Below are 13,455 nucleotides of genomic sequence, written 5' to 3'. Positions count from 1 at the left end.
GATGTGACATCTCAGTGTGGTTTTTATTTGCATTTTTAACTAGCTTATTTGTGTTTCTATTGTTGAGCTGTAGGAGTTCTTTAGCTATTCTGGCTACTAAACCATTATCAGATGTATAATTTGCGAAAAGTTCCTCCCGTTTTGTGGGTTGTCTTTTGTGTGTGGGAGGAGAGAAGCTGTCTTTTTACTTTATTGATAATCTTTTGAAGCACAAAGGTTTAAACTTTGGTGACATCCAGCTTATCTGGATGTCATTTTACCTGTCACTTTGTTCTGTCATTGTATCTCGTGTGTAGGTTTGTGTAACTACCATCACAATCAAGATACAGAACTGTTTCATCACCCAAGAGCGCTCCCTCTCACTGCCCATTGTAGTCACACCTCCATAGAAGCTGCTTTTAAAACAAAATTATACCTTCACTGTCCTGAGTCGTGTGTGTGTGTGTGTGTAGGTGTGTGTTCATCTTTAATATCACTGTTTTTTTGGTTAACAGGCTGAAACAAGCCAGGGAGCCCTGGGCACATTGGCAAATGTAGTCACTTCCCTCGCCAACCTCAGTGAATCCCTTAACAATGGTGACACTTCAGAAATACAGCCGGAGGACCAGTCTGCAAGTGAGATTACTCGGTACGAACCCTTGAGAGTGGAGGCCCCTCCCGACACACACAGTCACTGCTTTGTGAGGGTGGGTGGCAGCATTTTGATGCCTACCCTGTATTTAATGACGGATTGCAGAATTGTCACAGGGCCCCTGCATGTCTGCCTTCTTCGTTTTAACTATGGAGATGTGGACCTGCTTAGGTTACGTGATACAAAATAGTCTGAAAACTCCATTCCAGATGATAAAGGAGACTGAGTAATTCAGGGGAAGCTTACAAGTCCAAGCGCACTTGTCACTGTTTATTGGGCCTAAACATCAACAGTGCAGTCCCTTTCTCGCTTGTGTTTCAGCCTGTTTTTCTCAAGTAGCGAGTCCAGAGCTGAGATGATCCCCCAGGGTAGATGGATACTGACGGCTACATGGCACCAGTGGGTGGACGCCGGTGCCCCTGCCAGAGTGCAGTCCCTGCAGCCGGGCTGTGGGTTTGCTCCTCTTCTGTGGGACCTGCCGCTCCTGCCCATCGTGCCAGGCCAGGCAGGGGCCACTCAGGTGCAGCGGTCCTCAGGTTCACTTGTGGTCTGGTAGGAGATGCCAGTCTGGATCCAGCGGAAAGAGGGCAGAATGTGAGTTAGGCCGAATTCCAGTTCTACCACTTAACTCCTGGTGGTCTTGGAAAAGTTAGCTTTCACATCTCTGAGATGGAGGGAATTCCACCTTGGAGAGAGTATTCTGAAAAACAAATTACGTGTGAGAACAAACAACATCTAGCTTAGTGTCTGAGACCCTGTGGAGACACACGTGACGGCCGCCGCTCCTCCTCTCAGGCAGAGTTAATGATCTTTTCTCTGCTGTGCTGTTTTCATAAAGGATGTCTCAGCTAGAGCGCTCCTCCTAGAAGCTGTGGACTTACAGCACGTGCTTGCTCCCTTTCTGCTCGCAGGGCATTTGATACCTTAGCGAAAGCACTTAACACCACAGACAGCGCCTCGCCTCCGAGCCTGGCGGATGGGATGGACGGCAGCGGAGGCGGGGGCATCCACGTCATCAGCAGAGACCAGTCCACGCCCATCATCGAGGTCGAGGGCCCCCTCCTCTCAGACACTCACGTCACGTTTAAGGTGAGGGCTTCCGCCTGCCGGCCTTGGTTAAAAACCAGACCTGGAAGTGAGCTCATGCAGGTGGCGGAAGCCTTCTCACCCTTCTTGCTCACCTGGCCGTCTGGCTCTGCCGCTGACCCTGAAGCTGGCGTGGCCACTTGTTGCCACTAAGACAGGCCGAGGCGGGCTGCTCCAGCATCGGCTCAGGCAGGCCCTTGGCTCCAACCAGCGTTGTTGCCAGCCCTTGGGCCTGCTCTCCTGCCCTCTGGGGCCACAGAAAGTAGCTCTCAGATACGCTTGGAGGCTGGTCAGGTCCCAAGGGTCCCCCTCTGCACTCACTTCCCGAGCCTCACTTCTTTCTTGAGGACACTGCCAGGCTCCCTGAGCCCCCAGTCTCGAGGTCTGCAGAATGAGTGTTCAGTTCCCCAGTATTCTCCACTAGAATGATCTGGTCAGCCACCTAGGAACACGTGAGTCCCTGCCCGTAGTCACCCAGGGGTCCAGGGGCAAGGGTCCCTGGGAGGATTCCAGCTGCAGAGGCATTCAAGCCCTTTCGGGACAGAGGGGCTCCCGGGGCCCAGCCAGCTCCTGGTGGTGGGGCGTCCTCCTCCCGCCCCCTGGGCTCTGCTCCGCTCTCCCTCGCTGTTCCCTGAAGCCGCCTGCCAGCCCCTGCTGGCCCGTGGAGCTGGCTCGCTCCCATTGGAGTTAGACCTGAACCTGCGGCCCAGAGTGGCACTGCTGAGAATCCGTGCCCATGCCGGGAGGCAGCGTTGGGAAGCGTGTCCTTGTGGATGAGCTGGGCCCCATCCCCCCCCACACCAGGCCCGTCAGACCCTAGCTCACTGGGCGGGCCCGCCTCATGAGAGGGTCTGCGCGGGGCTGGGTGCTGACAGGCCCCGGGCTGTGTGCCCTCTCCTGCAGCTCACGATGCCCAGCCCGATGCCCGAGTACCTCAACGTGCACTACATCTGCGAATCGGCCTCCCGCCTGCTCTTCCTCTCTATGCACTGGGCCAGGTCCATCCCCGCCTTCCAGGCCCTCGGGTGAGTGGCTCTTCCTCCGTGTGTCCTTGGCAGGACCTCCCCTGCGCCAGGAATGGCCCAGAAGAGGTCTGAGGGCCCTCCCAGTGTGTGCCTCTGTTAATAAATAGTCAGCAGACTGGTGGCAAGGAGACGACGTTGGCTGCCAGGGCTGTGACTCTCCCCCGACCTTGACTGTGCCTCCTCCGTGTGCCTCGGGCGTGGTGCCGGGAGCAGGGACGGAGTGGAACGGAAGGCAGTTGTTCTGAGGTCTTGAGACAGGGTGGGGGTCCTCTGTTTGGGGGCCTCTGAGATGATAGGCTGTCTCGGGGTGCCTCACTCGCGCTGTCCTGAGTAGAGACCCCACCCCTCCCTGGGCGGCTACGCGTCTCCAGCCTTGGAGGCTCCCTTGGGTCGCTGCAGCCTCTGGGGGCAGAACCACCCAGGGCTGTTGAGAGAGGAGTCTATCCTCAGAGGGACTTCAGTCGAGCCAGTCGTGTCGATACGGCGTGTGTGGAGAGCAGGCCTGAGCCCTCCAGAGGCCTCTGGCACACGCACGCCGACGGGCCTTGTGTGGGGTGTGTGGGGCTGGGGGCAGGGGCCGTGGCCGCACACCCAGCCCGCCTCTGTGTCCCCAGGCAGGACTGCAACACCAGCCTGGTGCGGGCCTGCTGGAACGAGCTCTTCACCCTCGGCCTGGCCCAGTGTGCCCAGGTCATGAGCCTCTCCACCATCCTGGCCGCCATCGTCAACCACCTGCAGAACAGCATCCAGGAAGGTAGGGCCAGGGCCACCGCGGCCAGCCTGTCCCAGCGCCGCCTCGGGCTGAGGGCCATCCACCTCACCACTGGTTTTAATGTTTAAATTCCTACCCAGCTGCCACCTTTGCATGGAACGAAGATGAAAGGGGACAAGTGCTGAGTTCTGACGCAGACATTCAGTACTGTTTTCAGAATAGTCACCGGTTCTGTCTTCATCTTCATTGACAGGTTACCCTTTCATGCAGCTCACAAATCCTCATGACCCTGTGGATTAGAAACTGTTCCTCAGGGGTGCATGTGGGAGACCAGGTCCCAGTGAGGTCCCTGCCTTGCCCTGGGTGAAGCAGCGAGTTGGAAGGGCTGGGCACTGGGGCACAGGCCCGGGTCCGCGGCCCCCTGGTGCAGGGCGTGGGTGAACGCGTGACTCTCACTGTGAGATCGGGGCCGTGCCTGGCATCGCATGCTCAGGTCTTGGCCGTCGTGTCAGGGCTGGGAAGTAGCCTGTGTGGTCTCTGTGTGCTGTGTGCCCACGGCACCCTGAAGACTGTCGGGTGCCCACGCCGCCCAGGGTCTAGACTGACCGTGCGCATCACACGTGTAGCTGAGCTGAAGTCAGCTGCTCTTCTAACTGGGCGTCCCAGTGTTGGAGACCTCTGTATGTGAGTCATCTAGTCACACCTTCGTTTTTCTAGTTACTTCCTTTGTAAGGAAGGTACCTTTTATAACCTGTAATATTTTATTGACTTTTAGATTTGTTCAGAAATGAGCTTTAGTTTTATTTCTAACTGGACATAATAATACTACCACTTTAAGCAAGATAACTATCATGGAGACTAAATCAGACAATAGATAAAACTGTTGTAGCAACTAAAAAATGCCAAGGTGTTCAGGTTGGCAAATGTTTATTCAGTGCCTGCTGAGACTTAGAAAGAACTGACCTTGACAGGATCTGGCGTGTGGCCCTCAGCACCTGCGGGCCACAGGTGTGGCCCAGGGAGGATCGCTGTGGTGATGACATAATGGAGTTTGGCTGTCTATTGTCACTTCACCTACAGCTGGAAAATGGGGCTCTTGAGATAACTGGTTTTTCATTTAAAAGTGAAATTCTCTCATTTTTTCCAATCTGTCCCCTCCAAGAAGCTAGCTCCTTTACTGTTCTTACTAGCCTTTCTTAGAGGATGTGTGTGTTGATTTCTAGATAAACTTTCTGGAGACCGGATCAAGCAAGTCATGGAGCACATCTGGAAGCTCCAGGAGTTCTGTAACAGTATGGCGAGATTGGAGATAGACGGCTATGAGTATGCGTACCTTAAAGCTCTAGTTCTCTTCAGCCCTGGTAAGATATGCAGCGGTCACTCGCAGCGGTTCCCACCTGTGCCTACGGATAGTTCTGAACACGAGCATGTTGCCAGGCTGTCAGCAGTGCAGAGAGCCCTGCCACACTGCGTGACTGAGTGTTCCCACAGCAGGTGTGCTTTGCTGACTATGAACATAAATAGGACATTTTTTAAAGTTGTTTTTATGGTCCCAGTGTTGTAGTAACTTCGTATGTTCAAGAGATGACATTGGAATCCTAACAAATAGGATCATTTGTATCTCACTGGCCAAAGGAGACTACAGCTTACAAAACTGAGTATACATTTGGCCTTTTGTATCCACGGGTTCCACATTGGCGGATTCAACCAACCACGAATCAGAAACACTCAAGGAAAGGGACTCCCCTGGCTGGCCAGTGGTTGAGACTCCGAGCTTCCAGCGCAGGGCGCCCAGTTTCAGTCCCTGGTTGGGGAACTAAGCGCCTACATGCTGTGTGGCCAAAAAAAAAAATTCAAGGAAAATGTTCCAGGAGTTCGAAAGTAATATTTAAAAGTATACGGACAGATGTGTAGGTTATATGCACGTTCGACATAAAGGACATCAGGGGATCTGCTGGGCGTGGGGGTTCCAGAACCAATCCCCTGTAGCTACCGAGGGACAGCTAGACCCCACCCACTGCCCTCAGCTCTGATGGGTCTTGCTCTCCGCCAAGTTTTAGGTATGTTAGCACATACCCCAGTACAGACTGAACCTGCACCCGTTTACCCGCAGTCTCGGCAGGACAGCAGCAGCTGCAGGGCACGCTGAAAGGTGTGATCACAGCAGATGAAGAGGCAGCGGGACTGCTCGTGAAAGAGCGGCCACGGCCAGCCTCACTCACTGCCCCTCAGCCATTCTCTCTGAGCCTCCCGAGAGGCTGCTGGGTTAAGCTGGACCCAGCTTAGCCTCTCCACCCCACACCTCCCAGCCTCCTACTCAGGAACAAGAAAATAGCTAACAGAATGGGAGACGCTACGTGATGACACGTCTAGAAAGCAGATGGTGATTCCTGATTGCGCATGTATGTGTTTCCTAGAGTATATAGGAAGTCCCAAGTCTAGAGCCAAGCCCAGTGGGACTGCGGAGGCTGGTGTGACCACTCGGGGCCAGGCCCCACTGGGGACCTGCAGGTCTCGGCAGAGCAGAGGAGCCAGTGCTCTAACAACAATATCTGACCTAGACCAGCCCCCAGAGCTCCGCCTGTTGCACTTGAGAAGTTTGTCAGAAGTCTGATTAAAAATAAGTACTGAGAAGTCTACACACAAGGCTTTCCAAATACAGAGGGCAATTTGGGGTACTTTTCTTCCTTCAGATCATCCAGGTTTGACCAGCACAAGCCAGATTGAAAAATTCCAAGAAAAGGCGCAGATGGAGTTGCAGGACTACGTTCAGAAAACCTACTCGGAAGACACCTACCGGTGAGGCACACGGGCAAGACGGGGGCGAGGCTGTACCTCGCTGCAGGTAGCAGTTACGTTGGCCTTCCGCTTCTGGCAGCCCGGTAGAGCCTCTATTTGATCACACTTTAATTCTTGCGTTTCCTCGGTGACAGTGGAGCACGGAGGATCACAAAGCCCAGGCCGTCCCAGTGCTGCTGGGTGACTGTGGGCGAGACCTGGGGTTGCTCCTCTAATTCGAGGGGTTGGGAGTCGTCATCTCCTTTGGGGCTAACAGTGCATGTGAGACCTGAGTTCTCACGGAGACCACCCCCCGAGTCGAGAAGCGTCAGCAGCTCTGCCCCTGGCTCCCCACCTACTGAGGAGACACTGCTAGCTAGAGTTCATTGACAGAAACCAAGTCCGACCCCTACAAAACGCGATTGGGTTGCACAAAATAATAATTCACTCCTCGTGTAAATTGGTATTTCAAAAATTCCTTTATTCAAGTGCAAGTTTATCATGTTTGGTCCACAGGGACCTGTGCCCAACCTGGGTGGCAGAGAGCCTGCTCCTGCTTTAGGCACGCTGCCATCCAGACACGGCTTTTGCCAAAGCAAGATCCGTTTTCTACCAGCATCTTTTCCACTGAATATTGAGCAAGTGTATATATTCTTTAAGTCGTTCTCCGTGGCTGAGGAGATGCCATAACTTCTCCATCATTTCCCTCCTGAGGGAAGTGCCCTGCAGTACGTTGTGTCCAGGACACAGTGTCCCAGCGCCCACCCCTCTGGGCGCTGCCTGTGGACTGGCCCATCCAGGGAGCTGCAGGACACGGCTGTGGTGTGCCTTCCTGGGGTTCCTTCAGAATAAAAATCTTACTGCTTTCCTTTTATTTATAATGCTAAATGAACACTGGAAATTAGAGCAACACAGAAAAAGTTTTAATTGATAAAAACACTTAAAATCCCAATACCCAGAGGTCAACAGTTGGCATTTTGGTGACTGTCCTTCTAAGTACTTTATTTACACACACATCCAAATGTTATTCCTGCGGGTGCACATCCTGCTTTTAAGTTTTTATTCAGCTGTGTGTCATGGAATTCTTATCAGTGAATATAGACTTTTATTCTCCTCCTTAATGTGTGTAGTGATTCGACACGTTAGTTTAACCTACCTTCCATTAACAGGTTTCCAGGTTTTTCTTTTTGGTGGGGTTGGGGAGAGTTGTTATAAACAACGAAGGGAACATTTGTACATAATCATTGCACTCATGATCAAGTCCTACAAGAGCAACTATTGAAATCAGGAAAGCACGAGTGGACAGTGGGGGTTTGGTTTGGTCCCAAGCGGTGCAGACAGGCCCTGTCCGGGTGAAGCCTGAAGTGCCGCGACCCCGGCCCCTCTAACCACCCCCCTCTTACAGGTTGGCCCGCATTCTCGTCCGCCTGCCGGCACTCAGGCTGATGAGTTCCAGCATAACAGAAGAGCTATTTTTTACTGGCCTCATTGGCAATGTTTCGATAGACAGCATCATCCCCTACATCCTCAAGATGGAGACGGCGGAGTATAACGGCCAGATCACCGGAGCCAGCCTATAGCGCACGCCCCGCCCTGCCGAGGAGCGCTGGGGCCGCGCAGACACGGACAGTAGAGTAGTGGTGTCCTGGTATGTGCAGATACTCCCGTGTGTTAGCTGTCTCCCACCTGCCTTCTCCTTCTCTGTTAGTCCCAGGCAGTAGCCACTAAAAGACTAGTAGGATCCTCGCCTGCCATAAAGAAATGTTTGAATGCCTTTTGATGAAGCAACAGATTTTGAAACAATCTTTTAACTCAGTTTGTATCCAGATAATTCTCAAAGGGCAAAAAACAAAAGCAAAGTTTTATAATGTCAGAGACTAGTATTAAAACTAAAAGAACCTAAGACAACGGTATGTGTGTATATATTAAAATGTCCTTGGAATAGCTACTAATTACCAGGGTAATAATACTAGCACTTTCTAAGCACTTCTTATCAATGTATAATGTTAGCAACACCTTGCCAACGTGCAGGGCACATGGAAAACTGTGTTTGTCTTTTGCCGAAATGCTAATGGTTTCTGTGAAAATGCAGTAGGGTACAGGAGACAATCACTTACGCTTAAGGAAGCGCGGCATCATTCCTGACCGTACGCACATGCTGCTGGTGTGGAGCCGAGTCCAGGCCTGAAGGAAAGGGGAGCGCGGTGGCACACGCCTGCCGATCTGAACGCGAAGCTTCCTCGGCTGAGCGGATGCTGACTGGGTTCCCCGGTCTGTGAGGGGCCTCCGCAGCCTCCTCCGAACTCAAGCTCCTGTGACTGGTTCTCAGAACTGGATTCAACCATCAATTCCCGCAACAACCGAAAACATTGCTGCATCACCTCCGCCGCTCACGGCAGATGGAGTGTTCTGCTCAGAAGGTACAGGGTGGGCATTCTGAACCCGTCGGGGCCTCCCGCCCGCACGTCTTCGGGGGAGGGGCAGGAGGGCTGCCGTCTCCGCGGTGCCTGCCCTGCTGCCCTTGGGGCACACGGGGTCCTGCACTCGAGTCACAGCTAGGGGCGGCTGTGGCCCAGCTCTCAGTGTCTCCAGGCCCAGCACCACCTCAGGTGGCGGGCTTCTCGACGGTCCTGGCGCGGCACACTCGGGTCCCCCAGGGCTGCGTCCGCAGATGACCCCTGGAGTGTTTTAAGATGATGGATGAAAAGGCAGGCTGCCTGCTCCTTAAAAACAACTTGTAACCCCAAAGTCATCTTCCTCCTCAGTGACCACCATTTCATTAAAACAGAATGCCGTTACTGGGAAGTTTACCTAGAGAAAAGTGCTCATAAATTCCCCTGGTTGTAAGCAAGCAGCAGATTTCTAATGGGAAGCATAGCAAGGCTGCATCAGGGGGCTGCACTTTCTGTGTGGCCCAGATTAAGGGAGTACAGTGAGGCCAGGTTTGCATCTCTTAAACCTTGGGATCAGATGGTATCTCCTAGGCCCCGGGCAGACAAGCAGCAGGGTGGCGTGAAGCCAAGGAGGGAAGGTGGGTGCCGGGCCACCACACGGGCTCGTGGCAGAACCAGACGGCGCGCCGCTGCTGTCGGGAGCACTTAGTCATTAGTGGGAATTAAGTGGGAACAGTATCTCCAACTTACAGATATTCCTGTTTGTACCTGATTATATCATTTGCTGTTCATGCTTTGAAGCAAATCTTAGAGAAAGTGTAGTACCCATTGTAAAATGATGGAAAGGATTAATATTGCCAGCTTAGAATTTTGGTTTTCTAAGTTTCACAATTAAGATAGGAAACTGGCCAAGAGGAGGACTAAGGTGAGTCTGTTTCATTTCTGCTTGGGAAGGATTTTCATAGAGGCATTCTGAAGCATTTGTGCACATCTTACATAGTGAGGTGCACATTTTTCTGTTCTGATTTTTGATGTAAGCATGTCTGAGGGTCCTCAAGCAGCTTCCTGGGCACACACGTTGTCTGGTGTCACATCTCTCAGGTCTGAGCTCTCGGTGATGGTGAGGTGGTCAACCCTGGCCTGATCTCTGGGGCATCGTCCTGGACCTGTGAGGCCTTTGCACTCAGGGGGCCTTAGGTATTGGGGCAGCTTAGCCAAGACCTGGGCTGAGGTGCTGTTGCAACAGGCTGGGAGCAGAAGGTGGGACTGGCGGAGACAGTGCACACGGGGCGAGGCACGGCTCCTGTGCCCGAGTCCCCACGCTGCCGACGGCTGACCCCAGGGGACCATGCTGGGCTTGGAACAGTCCTCTTCAGTGTCCCAGATCGCCTTGGCCTTACTTTGAAGTGAGTGGCCTTTTCCTTAAAAGTCGGCTCCACACTACCTGAATTCTCACCACCCCCAGTCATCTCAAACCTTTTGACAGCAGGCCCATCCCTCTCCTGTCAAATTGGTTAAGAGGAGCCCAAAGTCAAGAATTAGAGACTGGACGCAAATACTTAGCCTCGACTTTCACAGGGCTCTTCACCCGTTAGTAGTTTGTGAAACTGATTTAGGGAAGAGAGAGTGCCCCCTGCATCTGGGTGAAACAAGCCAGGATGGGGATTCTTGGCGGCCCGTTCACACCCACCTTCTGGTGGCCCCGCCGCAGAGGTGACAGGGGGACCTGAGGGAGGTGAGGATGGACACAGTGTTGCTTCTTGAGGAAGTGGGCTCTTCTCCAGGGGTGTTTCAGATAGTTGGGATAGTTACATGTTGAAACATGTGGAGTTCATTACATGTAATCATAACAAGACGACATAGAGACCAAATTACTCAAGCAGGTATTTTCCAAGGTATTCCTGGAAAGTATTTTTAAGGAAGTGTGTTACTGCCCTTCTGATTTTGAGAGAGGTGTGTGTGTGGTTTTTTGGGAGGGGGGGCTACATTATTTATTATCTAACCTCTGCCGTGAGGCTGTGGTCAGGGTTCTTTTGTTGTCCGGGTTTTCGTATCTAGTTTCATGTGCAGTCACTCTTAGGTGTTCTGTGATCACCCTTGAGAGGGACTGGTTTCTGGCCTGTCAGTATTAAATGTGGACCCTGGTGAGGGTCGTGGGGGCAGAGCCCAGTACTAGGCGGGCTCTCGCGGTATCCAGTGCTTTTATCCTGGTCCTTTGGGGGGAACACCCAGCAGAGCATTCTTGCTTCCACCCTGCCCTCTGCCCGACAGGCAGCCCTTGGCTGAGGACCCAGATTCCAGGGCTTGAGGACAGATCAGAGCCTGGGAGCATCCTACCTATTTTCCAGGGGAAGTGGCCTTACATGCAGAGGGGCTGCAGGTGACATTTCAGCTCTCCTGCGTCCAGGCCAGGAAAGGTGGCATCTTCTGATGTGCACATCTTTACTTTACACCTGGGAAGGCCCGACAAGGCAGGGCAGCCACCACCATCCTCCAGTGTCCCACTTTCTTCTCCATTGATTGTGCGACTCTTTGAAAATGTCTTAACTTTGATGTAAATTTGCAGAGTCAGCCTCTCATCACAACAGAGTGGTCTGAGTCTTTTGTACACAGGGTCCTGGGCTTCCTCACCCATGCCTCCTACTAGCGGGCACTTCTGTGTGTCCAGCCCTGGGGTCCCTTCAGCGGCGCTGTGCAGATTTATAGGCTTGTATGACTGACTGAATGTACATGTGTTTATACCTTCTCTGTATGTACAGTGTATATAGCATATGTGTACATAGATGTATATTATGTATACAGACCCGTAGCCACATAGCCAGACTTCCTTTACATTTTTTCAAAGAATCTATGATAGAGTTGCTACAGTCATTGACGTGGGTGTTCCTTGGTCCCTCAGCAGGATGGATTTGCTGACATTTTCCTTGGGGTGAGCCTGGCTGGGAAAGGCCCTGCCCTCCACCAGGGCCAGGAAGCTGGAAGACATTATAGTTTATCCCAGTGTCCAAAATGAGGTGGGGATCTTTAACCTAGTTGTTATACATCTGTTTACGGCCTAACTGGGAGGAAGGACCTGGGTAGGTAGTGGTGTGGACATTCTCTCAGTCCAAGACCGAGAACAGTCTGCGTGGTGGGCCCTGACGTGCTCTGGGACTCAGCGGACAGTGAGTGCTATCTATGGCCTACTCTCTACCACAGCTGCAAAACAAGTATTCTTTAAAAATAAGCAGGAATGTTGATGGCTAAGTCCTATGGCATATAAATTACAGATCTTTTATTTCTCTAACTGTAGCATGTGAATAAAATTCACTGCCCTATTCCTTTTTATAAATTATGATTCTAAAGTGTTTAAATTTCAGATAAAAATTGCATTCTAGTACAGATATATACCTTAACGCTACAGATGCCAAATTTTCCTTGTCCAGGTCTGTTCTGATGCTTGTCCAGATCTGTTCTGATGAATTCTCCCCATTAATCGAGCTTTAAACTGAGATACAGCACTCGGGAGCCAGGGCCCAGCAATAGTTGCTCACGCCCCTGTAAGCAGGAGACCTGAATGGTGGGAAGGTTGAAAGCTGGCCTGCTGAAAGAAATCACTGGATAAGTATGAAAACTCAGAGACACCACAGGTTACTTTAAAAAAAAAAAAAAAAAACAACTAAGCTTATTTAAATGTTTGAGAATACTTCATTGAGACCACAGTACTCAGTGCCTTTTGTGAGATGGTGGGTTGTGCAGCCTTCAGATTCCCATGGCTTTGATGTGACAAAGCTCCTGCTACTTCACTGGCCTCATCCCACAGCGGTGGCTGGACCTTTCCTACGTCCTTACCTGTCGTGACAATCACACTAGATAAGGTGGCTCTCCAGTTAAGATACAACTGGAAGCTTGGCAGTCTCTAAATGAATCTTTGGAAGTTCTCCTTGGGGCTACTTACCTTAACTAGTCTAGGTAAATTCAGTTTTAAAGAGTATTTTAGGGGTGAGGAATGTCTGAGATATGCTAGGAAAAAAGGCTCAGCAATATTTATCAATTGACAGACTGTGATAAAGCTTAACACTTGGATAACATTTGGAAATACGTAAAAAATGGCTTTTTTTTTAGAAAAGTGTGTAATCAATTATTTTAACCACCACAGCACTCATGGACTCAAATGCTGCTGCCACACACAACTCAAGTGCTGGAGTATTTTTCTACGGTCTCCCCATTCTCCCAGTTATCTTGTGAACCAGTGTTCAACTAGTTTTATACCTGAAAGCTGCACATTTTTCATAGTACAAACCCTAGTTTTTACCTGTAGTTCAGAGCTCTCTGTTAAAATGTACCTGCATTACGAACCCTTTTAAAAGAAGTGTGTTAAAGGAAAATTTGGGTGTTACTTTCTTGGGACCGTTTCTGTAACCTCTGCCCTTCACAATATAGACTACATTGTTTATGCCATCACATTTTAATTAATTCCAGGTTTAAAATCTGTTGAAAGCTGTAGCTTGAAATCAGCTTTGTTTATGTGATGGCATTTAAAAAATAGCATGTTCTTTTTAAACTGAATTTTATATCTAATCAATGTCTTCAGTCTTGAAGAAGAATTTGCATTGTTGTGTTTGTATATAGAGTATTGCAGTGCATGAATTAGCTTTATGCATTTTATTAAATGCTGTTTCAATGTGGCATTATTGTTGTGGCTTAATACTACTACCTAAATGAGGTTTATACTATTAAAGTGAATTAAAAACTAGTAACGTACATCCTGCTCTTCATTTCTCCTCATAATGGTTATAATATCAGTACCCATGAGCCCCAAGTAGATGGTGAGGAGGCACCTGGTTGCCA

At 50.8% G+C, this 13,455-nt stretch overlaps 1 protein-coding gene and 1 long non-coding RNA gene across 19 annotated transcripts in view; one reads left to right on the top strand and one right to left on the bottom strand.

Annotated features, from left to right (window-relative positions):
- NR2C2 (nuclear receptor subfamily 2 group C member 2) overlaps positions 1 to 13,455 on the top strand; it is a 115,131-nt gene that overhangs the window by 101,206 nt on the left and 470 nt on the right. For 10 of the 18 annotated variants that reach the window (XM_081526397.1, XM_081526393.1, XM_081526399.1 and 7 more), the window contains 7 exons: positions 495 to 628; positions 1,543 to 1,720; positions 2,621 to 2,742; positions 3,357 to 3,496; positions 4,678 to 4,815; positions 6,148 to 6,253; positions 7,638 to 8,135. In XM_081526397.1, coding sequence (XP_081382523.1) covers positions 495 to 628; positions 1,543 to 1,720; positions 2,621 to 2,742; positions 3,357 to 3,496; positions 4,678 to 4,815; positions 6,148 to 6,253; positions 7,638 to 7,812 — 993 coding nt within the window. In that variant the 3' untranslated portion in view covers positions 7,813 to 8,135. Of the gene's footprint in view, positions 1 to 494; positions 629 to 1,542; positions 1,721 to 2,620; positions 2,743 to 3,356; positions 3,497 to 4,677; positions 4,816 to 6,147; positions 6,254 to 7,637; positions 8,136 to 8,324; positions 8,653 to 12,050; positions 13,361 to 13,455 lie in introns of those variants that run through there. The other 8 variants (XR_014064377.1, XR_014064375.1, XR_014064381.1 and 5 more) reach the window with 2 other exon arrangements.
- Positions 862 to 6,327, bottom strand: LOC145520288 (uncharacterized). The gene is made up of 6 exons (XR_014064386.1): positions 6,252 to 6,327; positions 4,788 to 4,962; positions 3,591 to 3,743; positions 2,909 to 3,474; positions 2,651 to 2,783; positions 862 to 1,331 (listed from the first exon to the last, which is right to left on the bottom strand). It is a non-coding gene; the product is annotated as an uncharacterized LOC145520288 (long non-coding RNA).

Source organism: Giraffa tippelskirchi, chromosome 9, assembly GCF_054371585.1.
Source record: "Giraffa tippelskirchi isolate mGirTip1 chromosome 9, T2T-mGirTip1v1.2.pri, whole genome shotgun sequence".
NCBI lineage: Eukaryota > Metazoa > Chordata > Mammalia > Artiodactyla > Giraffidae > Giraffa > Giraffa tippelskirchi.
This window is presented reverse-complemented; position numbering and strand designations above follow the sequence as displayed.